This window comes from Sander lucioperca, chromosome 13, assembly GCF_008315115.2.
Source record: "Sander lucioperca isolate FBNREF2018 chromosome 13, SLUC_FBN_1.2, whole genome shotgun sequence".
NCBI classification, from domain to species: Eukaryota; Metazoa; Chordata; class Actinopteri; order Perciformes; family Percidae; genus Sander; species Sander lucioperca.
Window position 1 is genome coordinate 35,725,976 of NC_050185.1, and position 15,000 is coordinate 35,740,975.

The 15,000-nt window shown below is 46.5% G+C and overlaps 3 protein-coding genes across 4 annotated transcripts in view; 1 reads left to right on the forward strand and 2 right to left on the reverse strand.

Annotated features, from left to right (window-relative positions):
* The window catches only part of LOC116036424 (bromodomain-containing protein DDB_G0280777-like), a 1,700,590-nt gene that overhangs the window by 461,593 nt on the left and 1,223,997 nt on the right, over positions 1–15,000 (reverse strand). The gene's annotated exons all lie outside the window — the stretch shown is intronic.
* Positions 1–15,000, forward strand: part of LOC116036425 (C1q-related factor-like) — a 680,685-nt gene that overhangs the window by 378,792 nt on the left and 286,893 nt on the right. The window lies entirely within an intron of this gene.
* The window catches only part of slco2b1 (solute carrier organic anion transporter family, member 2B1), a 64,333-nt gene that overhangs the window by 4,097 nt on the left and 45,236 nt on the right, over positions 1–15,000 (reverse strand). The window contains exons 7-11 of one of the 2 annotated variants that reach the window (XM_036008768.1): positions 13,376–13,466; positions 12,105–12,269; positions 8,529–8,718; positions 7,004–7,145; positions 240–400 (exon numbers count right to left, since the gene is read on the reverse strand). In XM_036008768.1, coding sequence (XP_035864661.1) covers positions 240–400; positions 7,004–7,145; positions 8,529–8,718; positions 12,105–12,269; positions 13,376–13,466 — 749 coding nt within the window. Of the gene's footprint in view, positions 1–239; positions 401–7,003; positions 7,149–8,528; positions 8,719–12,104; positions 12,270–13,375; positions 13,467–15,000 lie in introns of both variants that reach the window. The other variant, XM_036008767.1, reaches the window with a different exon arrangement.

Consider the following 15,000-nt stretch of genomic DNA (forward strand, 5'->3'; position numbering starts at 1 on the left):
TAAACAGTTTTTTCAACATTTTGGATGTCTTTTTCGACACTTTTGTGAAAAAAATACGACCAAACCGTTGGGAAATAAACTTTTTATTCAAATTTTGACCCAGAAAAACGAGAAGTTGTAGGTCAACGCGAAGGCAAAACGAGGGTAAAGGTAGCTTTTAAAATCTGTGATCTCATGGTAGGTTGAAATACTACTTTAAATATATCAAAGTAGTATTTCGTCCTGTGGTGCGCCGGTACCTGAGGATCATGATGTAGGACGGCGTCTGGGAGAAGGAGGCGATGAAGCTGGTGACGCCGAGCAGAGACACGAACGGGACCAGCAGGTGGGAGCAGCCGCTACCGCACGTCCCGGGAGAGGCGGAGCCCCGGCCGCTCACGCACGCACACCCTGTGTAGTTCTACACACACACACACACACACACACACACACACACACACACACACACACACACACACACACAGACACACACACACACACACAGACACACAGACACACACACACACACACACACACACACACACACACACACAGACACAGACAGACGACAGACACACAGACACACACACACACACACACACACACACACACACACACACACACACACACACACACACACACACACACACACACACACACACACATACACACACAGACACAGACACACACACACACACACACACACACACACACACACACACACACACACACACACACACACACAGACACACACACACACAGACACACACACACACACACACACACACACACACACACACACACACACACACAGGAAGAGATAATGGTGATGAGATTAAAGCCGCAATGTAAACACACAACTGAGGATTTATCTGCTCTAAAGGCCCAAACACACTGAACGTGTCAGACGCGTACGTTTCGCAGCGCTGGAATGTAACAAAGTACATTTCCTCCAGTACTGTACTTAAGAACAAATGTTGAGGCACTTGTACTTTACTTCAGTCTAGATAAGACCCAATCAGGAGGAGAAACGTTGGCGTCAGTGTCGGTGTTGCCAAAGGTCTCCGTTTGCAGCCGTTGAGACTCCAACACAACCCCGCAGGGGGAATGAGAGGGGGAAACGCCAGAGCAGGGGGAATGAGAGGGGGAAACGCCAGAGCAGGGGGAATGAGAGGGGGAAACGCCAGAGCAGGGGGAACGAGAGGGGGGAACGCCAGAGCAGGGGGAATGAGAGGGGGAAACGCCAGAGCAGGGGGAATGAGAGGGGGAAACGCCAGAGCAGGGGGAATGAGAGGGGGAAACGCCAGAGCAGGGGGAATGAGAGGGGGAAACGCCAGAGCAGGGGGAATGAGAGGGGGAAACGCCAGAGCAGGGGGAACGAGAGGGGGGAACGCCAGAGCAGGGGGAATGAGAGGGGGAAACGCCAGAGCAGGGGGAATGAGAGGGGGGAACGCCAGAGCAGGGGGAATGAGAGGGGGAAACGCCAGAGCAGGGGGAATGAGAGGGGGGAACGCCAGAGCAGGGGGAATGAGAGTGGGGAATGTAGCAGAAGATTTTCCTTTTTAAACCAAAACGTAGATGTAGATGTGGCCTAAATGGGCCCATGCTTGTTTTTTGGATGTAAAAGTACTTTCATCTCACCTTCCGCTCTTTGTGTGTTACCCAGTGACGGACTGGTAATCTGGCATTTGGGCAGATGCCAGAGGGGCCGTTTGAGCCGGCCGGCCAATCAGAGAGCCGCATGATTGTCAAAGCCATGCGGCCACTTAATTGTAAACAGCGGCCCATATAATATCTTCCGGCCCCCTTACAAGTGCGTCAATAATAATGTTATTTTTATTACGATAGCCAAACTTGTCCAAATCCATCACACCTACTAGCAGCGTAATCTGATATTTATACCACATATGAGTGTCTCTATATCACAGTCATGGTTACCCTCTGCAGTCTACAGTCACGAACTTTTGGTGGGTGGAAAATGCCAGGGCCATTTTGTGTTCCCAGTCCGTCACTGGTGTTACCGTTGTGTAAAATCCCTTCGCTACAGGAAACGTTAACCTCTGAATGTAGTTGGGGTGATGACCTGCTTCTGTGTAAAGCAGTCCTTCCAGAAAACCGTGATTATGCGATCACATAATTCAATGCATAATCAGCCGTCAGCTGATCAGCAAGTCTGCATATTTATGCGGGGGGGGGGGCGCATTTTTTCAAATACGCCAAACTTTCGCCGCATAAATTGCAGATTTCCGCGCAAAATATGCGGGGTTTGCATGATTTCATAATCCCCGCACTTTCGTTGCAAAAAAAGTCACATATATCTTAGCAGAAAGTTGAAAAATGTTGCGTTTACTTCACACAAGAGCAGCCGTTTTCCCCTGTTTCCATGGGAACGTTATGAAGTGACGTAATTACGTGACGTGAACATCATCGAAAAGCTGCAAACCCCGCAATGAAGCCATGATGAAACCGCAGTTTCTGCAAGTTCCTGCAATTTCATCCCATACAATTAGCCTTTCGCCGAGCCCCGCCCCCCTTAGTTACTGTTGCTACGTCCGACAAACAAATGGTCAAACACGACCAGCGCGACAGATTGCCATGACGGGAAGAGGTATACCCGTGCGTGTCAGTGACCTTTTCTGGAGCAATACCTCCGCGATATCCTCCAGATTGAGGCAAAAGGGGTTACAGTATACAGTGGAGGGATATATTCAAAATATAAAAATACGCAATGAAGGAGACACGACTACTATCGAGGCTAATGCTTACCGGTCTCAAGCGAAATCTGAGAAACCCCGTGATCTGTACCTCAAATGCGGGATTGGGGAACAAAATGCTACATGAAAGATAAAAACAAAATGATTTAAAGTTGCTTGTTGGGGCGCTATGTTCGACTTTGTTGTAAACTGACGAAAAATAAAGTTGGGGAGCTCAAAGACCCAACACAACAGCAGCTAGCAATGTAGCTAGCGTTAGCTAACATGTTAACTAATGTTGGTAAAGCTAAAGGGCTCGTTAAGCTTAGCTTAGAGAGTAGTTAACATTCTGGCAATGATATCCATGGTAATTGTCGGTACACGATCCGTTCTGCCTGCACGATCCGTTCTGCACATGCGCAAGATAATACTGTTTTACCGAGGATACGACCTGCACGATCTGTTCCACGCTAGCCTATGGCTAGCCTCCACCGGGAAGCTAACGTTAGTTTAGCTAACAGCTAATTCGGCTAACCGCTAGCTGACAGCTAGATTCAGTCTAAAGTAACGTTAACTCAAACTTAATGGGAAAAGCAGGCTACAGCTAAATTAAGACTTCACAGTAATAACAATAAAGACAAGTATTGAGTGATTGTATTTTAAATGAGCACAAGTAAAGTAGAACTGACGTAACAGCTGTTATATATGTTAGGTGTTTGTTATATATGTCAACGTTTATTTTCAAGTTTTATTTTGAGGGTCTTTTAAAGTTATTACATGCTGTCTCAGCTAGCAGTTAGCCGAATTATCTGTTAGCTAAACTAACGTTAGCTTGCCTGTGGAGGCTAACGGCAGACCGCTACAATCAGCTAGCGGTTAGCCGAATTAGCTGTTAGCTAAACTAACGTTAGCTTGGCTGTCGACCGGAAGCGTGGAACAGATCGTGCAGTGTAGTAAGTTCTCGTACAACCGCGCATGCGCGAACATTTTGCGCATGTGCAGAACGGATCGTGTACCGACAGTAATCATAACTTTGGTCCAATTTGTGTTCTTGCCTCTAGTTAGTAGATCTAGACAACACGGTAACTAGTTAGCTGTTAGCCTTACCTTTGAGCAGACGTACTTATGCTTCGTAATGTTCGATATATTTAACTGGGAGTGGGACCGTCCACACTGTTGTGTTTCAGCTTTGGGAATGGAAAGAACACAACTCCTCCCGACAATCTCTCGGGGTATCTAGTGTCCGATTTACAAACGCCGTGGGCGCACCGCTTCACCATCTTACTTGGAGTCAATGTTTGTCAGACCTGCTCACATAGTAACGGTTGCTATGATGTGTGATTGGACAATGGCCGTTTTGGGGGAGGGGCCGGCGAGAGGTCAATTGCATAAATATCCCGCATATTCCATCGTATTTTTTAAGAAAACGTGCCGCATAATCAAGGATTTTTGCCCACAACAATCACAAAAAAACTCCACATTTTTCTGGAATGACAAAGGTAAGGTAAAGAGGTGAAAGTGATGTGTCTACTTTCCTTCTTTCCCTCCTCGTTTACTCAAACTCCGCTCTAGGATTCTTTCACTTTTCCCGGAAAACCACACGGGAGCATTTAGGAGGACAGAGTGAAAGTAAAAGCAACGGAGAGAGATTTCATCCCGCTGAGGGATCAGATAAAGTCTTCTGGCTGAACATCTCGTTGCCTTTACTCCACACATCTGGACATGATGTCACATCCTGCACATCTGCCCGTTATCTGACTGAGTCTTACATCGGTTTTTAACTTTCATTTTCAAGTTTAAAAATCACAGAATTACTGCCAGATCTCCAGCCCAAACTTGGAGCTGATATTGGAATGTGGACTCATGTGGATGACAAATTTTGAACTATTTAATTTTTCAAGAAGAGGGATATTATCGAATCTTCAAAACCATCCGGAAAAGACTAGTTCCAACACTTTTCTATCTATCTATCTATCTATCTATCTATCTATCTATCTATCTATCTATCTATCTATCTATCTATCTATAGGTATATCTATCAATCTATCTATCTATCTATCTATCTATCTATATATATATCTATCTATAGGTATATCTATCTATCTATCTATCTGTCTATCTATATATCTATATAATCTATCTATCTATCTATAGGTATATCTATCTATCTATATATCTATCTATCTATAGGTATATCTATCTATCTATCTGCCTGTCTGTCTGTCTGTATGTCTGTCTGTCTATCTATCTATCTACCTATGTGTCTGTCTGCCTGTCTGTCTGTCTGTCTATCTATCTATCTATGTGTCTGTCTGTCTGCCTGTCTATCTGTCTGTCTGTCTGTCTATCTATCTTTCTTTCTGTCTATCTATCTGTATATCTATCTATCTATCTCTCTATAGGTATATCTATCTATCTATCTGCCTGTCTGTCTGTCTGTATGTCTGTCTGTCTGTCTATCTATCTATCTATCTACCTATGTGTCTGTCTGTCTGTCTGTCTGTCTGTCTGTCTGCCTGTCTGTCTGTCTATCTATCTATATATATCTGTCTGTCTGTCTGTCTGTATGTCTGTCTGTCTATCTATCTATCTACCTATGTGTCTGTCTGCCTGTCTGTCTGTCTATCTATCTATCTATGTGTCTGTCTGTCTGCCTGTCTTCCTGCCTGTCTGCCTGCCTGCCTGACTGCCTGTCTGTCTTCCTGCCTGTCTGCCTGCCTGCCTGCCTGTCTGTCTGTCTGTCTATCTATCTAATCTGAGTTCCCCCAGCAGACTAACAGAGAGCGTTGTTTGGCTTCTACTATAGTTTCACTATTGTCATATTAATGTTTTCTGTTCTTACTCAAGACCTCTTCCACAGAAACACATGTTCAGGGAACAGTTACACACCGAGGACAGGGTGTGACTGTGGGAGAGACTGTGAGATACTCAGTACGTTAACATGCACACAAACATCGCACTATTATTCTGAATATGACAATATTCCCAAGTTGATACAGGTCATGTAAACAGCATTTTCCGGTTAGATATTCAGAATAAGGCCTTTTTCCGAATATAGCATTTTCCGATTAAGACGTGTGATATTCCAGTAGGCTATTATTCAGGTTTTAGACGTATTCTTTGGACATGTATACAGCACATGGACAAATCAACCCCGTAGATTTCCACGGAGACCAGTGAAGGATGTTAGAAGATCTTTCCCGGTGATGGCTGAGCGTTACTGAGCAGCCTCCAACTGAGCTTGAAGACGTAGATGTGACGTGAGCAACCTGTCTGAAAGTTGGAAGTCTTCTGGTAGCTGTGCCAAGAGAAATCTCAATCATTCCCAATCTAGCAGAGACGGAGAGCGTAGGTATATGTAAGGAGATAACATAGACACAGGCTAATTATTGATCACTAAAATGATAGTTAACATTAGTAATTACACTTAAACAGCTAATGGAAGTCCAAACTGCCTGAGAGCTTCACCTGTACTATACGGTAATTCCTCTACTAAGAGACAGAGACTATTGCCGTCCCTTTAGCGCTATAAGTCAACACGCTTGGTCGGGACTCCCTTCCCTTTTGACGCAGTTATGTTAAGGAAAAGGTCGTGGGTGGGCGTACGGTTCTGTGACACGCGGGAGGAAAGTAAAAAGCGACTATAGCAAGCGTGACAAGCGGGACGTGATCCCCTCTCTCCTGGTGAAAGTCCTGTGTTTGACCCATCCACCCCCCCCAACCAACCTCCTTACATACTACTCTCTAAATCCTCTCTAACTGCTGCTCTACAAACACGCTGAAAGACGCCTTTTTCGTCGCTTCAGACGCTGACAGCCACTGTCCAAACATCCTTATTTTACAAGTTGGGAATGAGAACGAGTTGCGTTTTGTGCTCCTTTCTTTATATTTTATATTATATACATTCTAAATATATTATATTTCGGTTCAGACACTGGTTCAGGCACTGGTACCGTTTTAAAGGTACGATACCCAACCTTACTTAGGTTTTTGGATGTGAGCCGAGCTTTGAAGGAATGAAAGAGGGACGCTCCAACGTTCCAAGTCCTCCACCGCTGGAACACTTTGAAAAAATCCTGTTTTGCACGACTGCGTGTAAACGGGAATATTATATATAATATTCACTTTCATTAGCCGTGTAAACAGCTTAGTCAGAGAATCTTCTTTTTAGGAATTAGGGCGAAAACCGGAATATTATGTGCATGTAAACGTACTGAATTAGTGAGAGAAGATTATAGATAGTATCAGAGCAAAAGCAGAAGAGAAGATAAACAGACTCTGCTGACTGCAGCCCGGAAACTATTGACATTGAGTGGTGAAATAATTCTTACTTTTGTTTTGTTGTTGGTATCTGTCTCCATGGCGACACAGCCGGCGTGGCAGGGAGATCTGAACTCCACGCCGTCCGAACCGCAGACTGGATTAAAGGCTTCCTGAGGACACCGACAGGCAGCGCTGCACGGCAACGCAACAGCGCTGAAAACACACACAGACACACACAGAGACACACACAGACACACACAGAGACACACAGAGACACACACACACAGACACACACACACACAGAGACACACACACACAGAGACACACACAGACACACACAGAGACACACAGAGACACACACAGACACACACAGAGACACACACACACAGAGACACACACACACAGAGACACACACACAGAGACACACACAGACACACACAGAGACACACACACACAGACACACACAAACAGAGACACACACAGACACACACAGAGACACACACACACACACACACACACAGAGACACACACAGAGACACACACAGACACACACACACACAGAGACACACACAGAGACACACACAGACACACACACACACACAGAGACACACACACACACACACAGACACACACACAGACACACAGACACACACACACACACACACACACACACACACACACACACACACACACACACACACACACACACACACACACACACACACACACACAGAGACACACACAGAGACACACACACACACAGACACACAAACAGACACACACAGACACACACAGAGACACACACACAGACACACACAGACACACAAACAGACACACACAGAGACACACAGAGACACACACACACAGAGACACACACACAGACACACACACAGACACACACAGACACACACACAGACACACACACACACAGACACACACAGACACACACACAGACACACAGACACACACACACACACACACACACACACACACACACACACACACACACACACACACACACACACACACACACACACACACACAGAGACACACACAGAGACACACACACACACAGAGACACACACAGAGACACACACACAGACACACACAGACACACACACAGACACACACAGAGACACACACACAGACACACACAGACACACAAACAGACACACACAGAGACACACAGAGACACACACACACAGAGACACACACACAGACACACACACAGACACACACAGACAGACACACACACAGACACACACAGACACACACACAGACACACACAGACACAGAGACACACACAGACACACAGACACACAGACACACACACACACACACACACACAGACACACAGACACACACACACACACACAGAAACACACAGAGATTGCAGTTGAGAACGTCAGTTATAACGGCCCACGTATTAAAAAATTGTCGGGTTTAAATCGGGCTCGGGCTCATAATTCCAGGTAATGTGTCGGCCGGGCTTGGACGCACCGTGCACAGGCTCGGGTAGGGTCGGGCTGGATTTTTTGGGGCCGATCTAAGCTGTATTTGGGTGTAAGTTTGGCAGAGTGTCGGTGTTTGTACCTGGGAGGAAAGACCCCGGCGACCTTCTGGGTGGAGCAGCCCATGAGCAGCAGCGGCGTGGAGGAGAGCAAGCAGAGCAGGATGGCACCGGTGCACAACTTGCTGGCACCGCTGACCGAAATATTCAACCTCCGCATCAGGACTCCGCCCAGAACGGTGCCCAGCACCGCCAGCGGGATGCAAACCCCTCCTGAAACAGAGACACCAGGGAGACACAACGTTCAACTTCATTTAATCCCAACGTTCCCGTGTTAACCGCTAGACCAGTGTTTCTAAAATGGGGGTACGTGTCCCCCTAGGGGTCCTCTGGAGGACTGCAGGGGGTACGTGTAGGGGGTACGTGTCCCCCTAGGGGTACTCTGGAGGACTGCAGGGGGTACGTGTCCCCCTAGGGGTACTCTGGAGGACTGCAGGGGGTACGTGTCCCCCTAGGGGTACTTTAGAGGACTGCAGGGGGTACGTGTCCCCCTAGGGGTACTTTAGAGGACTGCAGGGGGTACGTGTCCTCCTAGGGGTACTTTAGAGGACTGCAGGGGGTACGTGTCCCCCTAGGGGTACTCTGGAGGACTGCAGGGGGTACGTGTCCCCCTAGGGGTACTTTAGAGGACTGCAGGGGGTACGTGTCCCCCTAGGGGTACTCTGGAGGACTGCAGGGGGTACGTGTCCCCCTAGGGGTACTCTGGAGGACTGCAGGGGGTACGTGTCCCCCTAGGGGTACTCTGGAGGACTGCAGGGGGTACGTGTCCCCCTAGGGGTCCTCTGGAGGACTGCAGTGGGTCTGTGAGATATTTAACTAAATGTTTAATAGTAACAAGGCTGTGGTCCAGAACATTGTTCCTCTTTATGGAGACTTTTTTTCCTGCCAAAAATGTGACATTTGCGTCTCCTTCTCTGGACCTAATCTATCCTTCCTTCCTTCTACTTTTTTTTCCGCTTTTTTCGAAGTTATGTCACTGTTTTCTATTTTCGACCTATTCATGCCTGAGGCTACTTCCTTCCTTCTTTCTACCATCTTTTTTTACAGTTTGTCTCCTTTTCTCATCAGCATTTACATGTTTGTTCATGCTGTTGCTTAGTAAATCTATCGCTGTATTGTTCCTCTTTATAGAGACCTTTTTTTCTAGCATAAATGATTAGCGCTGGTCAGGGGGAACTTGGCTTAAAGAATCTATTCAAAAGGAGTACAATGTTGAAAAAAGTTTGAGAACCACTGCAGTAGATAACGGCCGGGGGAGATCGTTGTTTCCATGATCCTGTTTGAATTTAAAGGAACACGCCGACTTATTGGGAATTTGTCTTATTCACAGTAACCCCCAGAGTTAGATTAGTCCATACATACCCTTCTCATCTCCGTGCGTGCTGTAAGGCTGTCTGATGGCTCCAGCGGTAGCTTAGCCTAGCACAGATCCTGGAGGTAACCGGCTCCATCTAGCCTACTGCTCCCAATAAGTGACAAAATAACGCCAACATTTTCCTATTTACATGTTGTGATTTGTAGAGTCACAGCGTGTACAAATAACAAGGTCACATGACACACAGCCATCTTCTAACCGTAAACAAACTGGGAACTATATTCTCAGACAGGTTTGCTGCAAAGCAAATCATTCCGCCCAAGTACTATATTCTTCCGCCTGAGAATATAGTCGGAGAAGGGTATGTCTGGACTTGTCTAATTCTTGGGGTTACGGTGAATAAGCTAAATTCCCAATAAGTCGGCGTGTTCCTTTAAGGTTTGCTGCGTTGATTCAGAGATGTTCAGTCATTTTCTGGAAGTTCAACTCAAGTCTTTGACCTGGAGGTCCAAGTCAAGTCTCCAGTCTCTGGCCATCTGATCTGTCCCTAACACTGTATTGTTAAATCTTATGACTTGACTTGGTGTCGCCATCGTCAATGTATTTTTTTTTATATGTGAGTGCACGCACATGCTTCAAAAACGGTCGTCTCTGAGTGAGTGTGTGTGTCTGTGTGTGTATATGTGTGTGTGTGTGTGTGTGTGTGTGTGTGTGTGTGTCTCTGTGTATGTGTGTGTGTGTGTGTTAGTGAGTGTGCATGTGTGTGTCTGTGTGTGTGTGTGTCTCTGAGTGAGTGTGTGTGTGTGTGTGTGTATGTGTGTGTGTGTGTGTGTGTGTGTGTATGTGTGTGTGTGTGTGTGTGTGTGTGTCTCTGTGTGTATGTGTGTGTGTGTGTGTGTGTGTGTCTCTGTGTATGTGTGTGTGTGTGTGTGTGTGTGTGTGTGTTAGTGAGTGTGTGTGTATGTGTGTGTGTGTGTGTGTGTGTCTCGCTCTGTGTTTGTGTGTGTCTATGTGTGTGTGTGTGTGTGTGTGTGTGTGTGTGTGTCTATGTGTGTGTGTGTGTGTGTGTTAGTGAGTGTGCATGTGTGTGTGTGTGTGTTAGTGAGTGTGTGTGTGTGTGTGTGTGTGTGTGTGTGTGTGTTAGTGAGTGTGCATGTGTGTGTCTATGTGTATGTGTGTGTGTGTGTGTGTGTGTGTGTGTGTGTGTCTATGTGTGTGTGTGTGTGTGTGTGTGTGTTAGTGAGTGTGTGTGTGTGTGTGTGTGTGTGTGTGTGTGTGTGTGTCTATGTGTGTGTGTGTGTGTGTGTGTGTTAGTGAGTGTGCATGTGTGTGTCTATGTGTATGTGTGTGTGTGTGTGTGTGTGTGTGTGTGTGTGTGTCTCTGTCTATGTGTGTGTGTGTGTGTGTGTGTGTGTGTGTGTGTGTGTGTGTCTCTGTGTATGTGTGTGTGTGTGTGTTAGTGAGTGTGCATGTGTGTGTCTGTGTGTGTGTGTGTGTCTCTGAGTGAGTGTGTGTGTGTGTGTGTGTATGTGTGTGTGTGTGTGTGCGTGTGTGTATATGTGTGTGTGTGTGTGTGTGTGTGTCTCTGTGTGTATGTGTGTGTGTGTGTGTGTGTGTGTGTGTCTCTTCTTCAAAAACGGTCGTCTCTGAGTGAGTGTGTGTGTCTGTGTGTGTATATGTGTGTGTGTGTGTGTGTGTGTGTGTGTGTGTGTGTGTGTGTATGTGTGTGTGTGTGTGTGTGTTAGTGAGTGTGCATGTGTGTGTCTGTGTGTGTGTGTGTGTCTCTGAGTGAGTGTGTGTGTGTGTGTGTGTATGTGTGTGTGTGTGTGTGCGTGTGTGTATATGTGTGTGTGTGTGTGTGTGTGTGTGTGTCTCTGTGTGTATGTGTGTGTGTGTGTGTGTGTGTGTGTGTGTGTGTGTATGTGTGTGTGTGTGTGTGTGTTAGTGAGTGTGCATGTGTGTGTGTGTGTTAGTGAGTGTGCATGTGTGTGTCTATGTGTATGTGTGTGTGTGTGTGTGTGTGTGTGTGTGTGTGTGTGTGTGTGTGTGTGTGTGTGTGTGTGTGTGTGTGTGTGTGTGTGTGTGTGTGTGTGTGTGTGTCTATGTGTGTGTGTGTGTGTGTGTGTTAGTGAGTGTGCATGTGTGTGTCTATGTGTATGTGTGTGTGTGTGTGTGTGTGTGTGTGTGTGTGTGTGTGTGTCTCTGTCTATGTGTGTGTGTGTGTGTGTGTGTGTGTGTGTCTCTGTGTATGTGTGTGTGTGTGTGTGTGTGTGTGCAGTCTCACCTATCATCATGGTGGAGAAGGAGACCGTCTGGCTGAACTGTCTCTCGATGAACTTGGCCATGAAGGTGGCGAGGCCGGCCAGCAGCGCTGCCAGGTTGACCTGGGCCAGAACCACCAGCAGGAAGACGGGGCTCCGCAGGGTCCGCAGAGCGATACGAGGGAAACCTGCCGGACAAAACGGGGACAGTAAGGTCCCCTGCACACTGGCTGCGTGGCGTGAGCGTGTCAGCTGCGTGGCGTGTCCGTTTTTATTTCAGCTTCCATGGTAACCGGTAAGAGCTTGCACACTGCCTGCGTGACACGCACGTTAAGCCGTGCCTAAAAAGCGTGCATACTAGAAATAGGGCCGACGCCTACTTTTCATGCGACACGCAAGCGTGTTGGAAGCATTTCCAGGCAAAATAGAAAAAGGAAAACATTTTGATATGTCATTTTTACAGGAATACATATTAATAAATGACATTTTGATGTTTGAAAGTCTCGAGCATTCGTACATATAGCTATGAAAAGTAAAGCTCTGTATTCCACATATTTATTATTGTCAGCAGTCTCATGAACGCGTCCTCGTGATATCGTACGAAAATGTACGCACACCAAAACGTAAGATATCACACACACACACTAACACGCACACTAACATACATGCACACGCGCACACTAACACACACACACACACATGCACGCACACTAACATACATGCACGCGCGCACACTAACACACACACACACATGCATGCACACACACATGCACGTGCGCACACTAACACACACACACACACACACACACACGCACACACATACTAACACGCACGCACGTGTGCACACACACTGACATGCACGCACACACACACGCATGCACACTAACACACACACACACACACACACACACACACGCATGCACACTGACACACACACACACACACACACAGACACACACACACACACACACACACACACATGCATGCACACTAACACACACACACACACATACACACACACACACACACACACACACTAACATACACACACACACATACTAACACACACGCACACATGCGCGCACGCACGTGTGCACACACACTGACATGCACGCACACACACACACACGCATGCACACTAACACACACACACACACACACACACACACACACACACAGACACACACACACACACACAGACACAGACACAGACACAGACACACACACACACACACACACACTAACAGCTGCAGCCTCATCACACAGGAAACAGAAGGAAATAGATGACTCTTACTTTTGAGGAAGTGAAGGAGCGAGGTTTCCGGGAGCGCGCCGTTCTGCTGCTGCTTGCTGTCTGGTCGGCACTCGACATCCTCGGCGCCGTCCTGGACAAATATGGAAGCAGAACATCACATGCTGCGTTTCACAAGCACTCAGGCTGCAGTCGCTGCAGCTTTTACAGCACGGGTCTTCAACGTTATTTAGGCCAAGGACATCGTAAGGCGCTGACACACGAGCCGATAATCGGCCGTCGGACAGTCTGGCGAGGTCGGTGACTAGAGTCTGTTCGGTGTGTTCCGTGCCGTCGTCCGTCCGAGGGGCCGTTGGCCTTCATTTTGGCCGATTTGACATGTCAACCCAGTCTCACGGCAGTTTGTGTAAATGTCACGTTATTTTTAATCTATTGATACGTGTTCACGGTGACGTTTTTCTTGTTTTTTACGTGGTGGTCAGCACGAAATACCCTACGCGGGAAAGGACACCTCAGACGCCAGGAGACGGCCGAAAAGGACGTCTCAAATGCCGGGAGACGGCCGCGGGGGACCCGCCACAATAACGGGACGGTTGTGATTAGGAAGACTATGGGAAACTAAACGCCACATGCGGGACGCGATCCCAGCTCGCCCGGGTGAAAGTCCTGTGTTGTTGATTTTCGGTTCTTCATACTACTCCCTACCAAATCTTTTAAACTGACCTTTGTTGATCTGAAATGAAGACAGATTCAGCAGCTGCACGGCCTATTTCTCTCTTAAAATGTTTTCAGAAACACGTTTCGGGGAACTATTTTAGTCCAATATGAGATCGTATTCTGAACGAGCCGCCATGACAGTCTGGCTGTGAATTTCCCATAGACAGTATTTATATAACGGACCACCAGATCCCGTGTCTCTGGACGGAGACCATTGAAGGATATTAGAAGATCTTTTCACAACAACCGAACATATTGGCGGCTCGTTCAGAATACGATCTCATATTTTACGAAAATAGTTCACCTAAACGTCCCATGTTTTTGTTTCTAAGTGACTGATGGGAACAACAATCTTTGACTTTGGTCCAGTATTAAGAGAGATCGCTGCAGTCGGCAGCAGCAAAACAAGCTACAATATAAGTTAATAGGACAATTGTCCAGCTTGTATTTACCTTCACAAATGTTCTGTTTTTGCCGCTGACATACTCAGATTATTATTCTAAGTGTCTGACAACATTATGAAAGGATTCCTACAGAGATAGACCTTTAAAACCTCTTTGAGAAATTTCTGTTTAACCAGAAACAGCTCTGAAGTCACTAGCGCAAACTCCACCAGACTCCATTCAAAAAAACAACACTTTTAGCGTGTATAGAGCCAACGTATCTTCACATGTAAATCAGTAAACTATGTGTTTATTTCAACCAAAACTAGAGTTGTGATGGTTGGAAAAGTGGAAAGACGACCCATAACAGCTTTTTATAGTTTTTTTTGTGTTTCTGTCCACTTTGAATGAATTGTATTTTACGATGATAAAAGTAGTGATTATTTACATGGAGTCTGGTGGAGTTTGGTGATGGTGATGTCAGTGCTGTTTCATGTTAAACTAAAAGGATCTTCCTCTTTAACTAAAAGGTCTATCTCTGTAGGAATCCTTTCATAATGTTGTCAG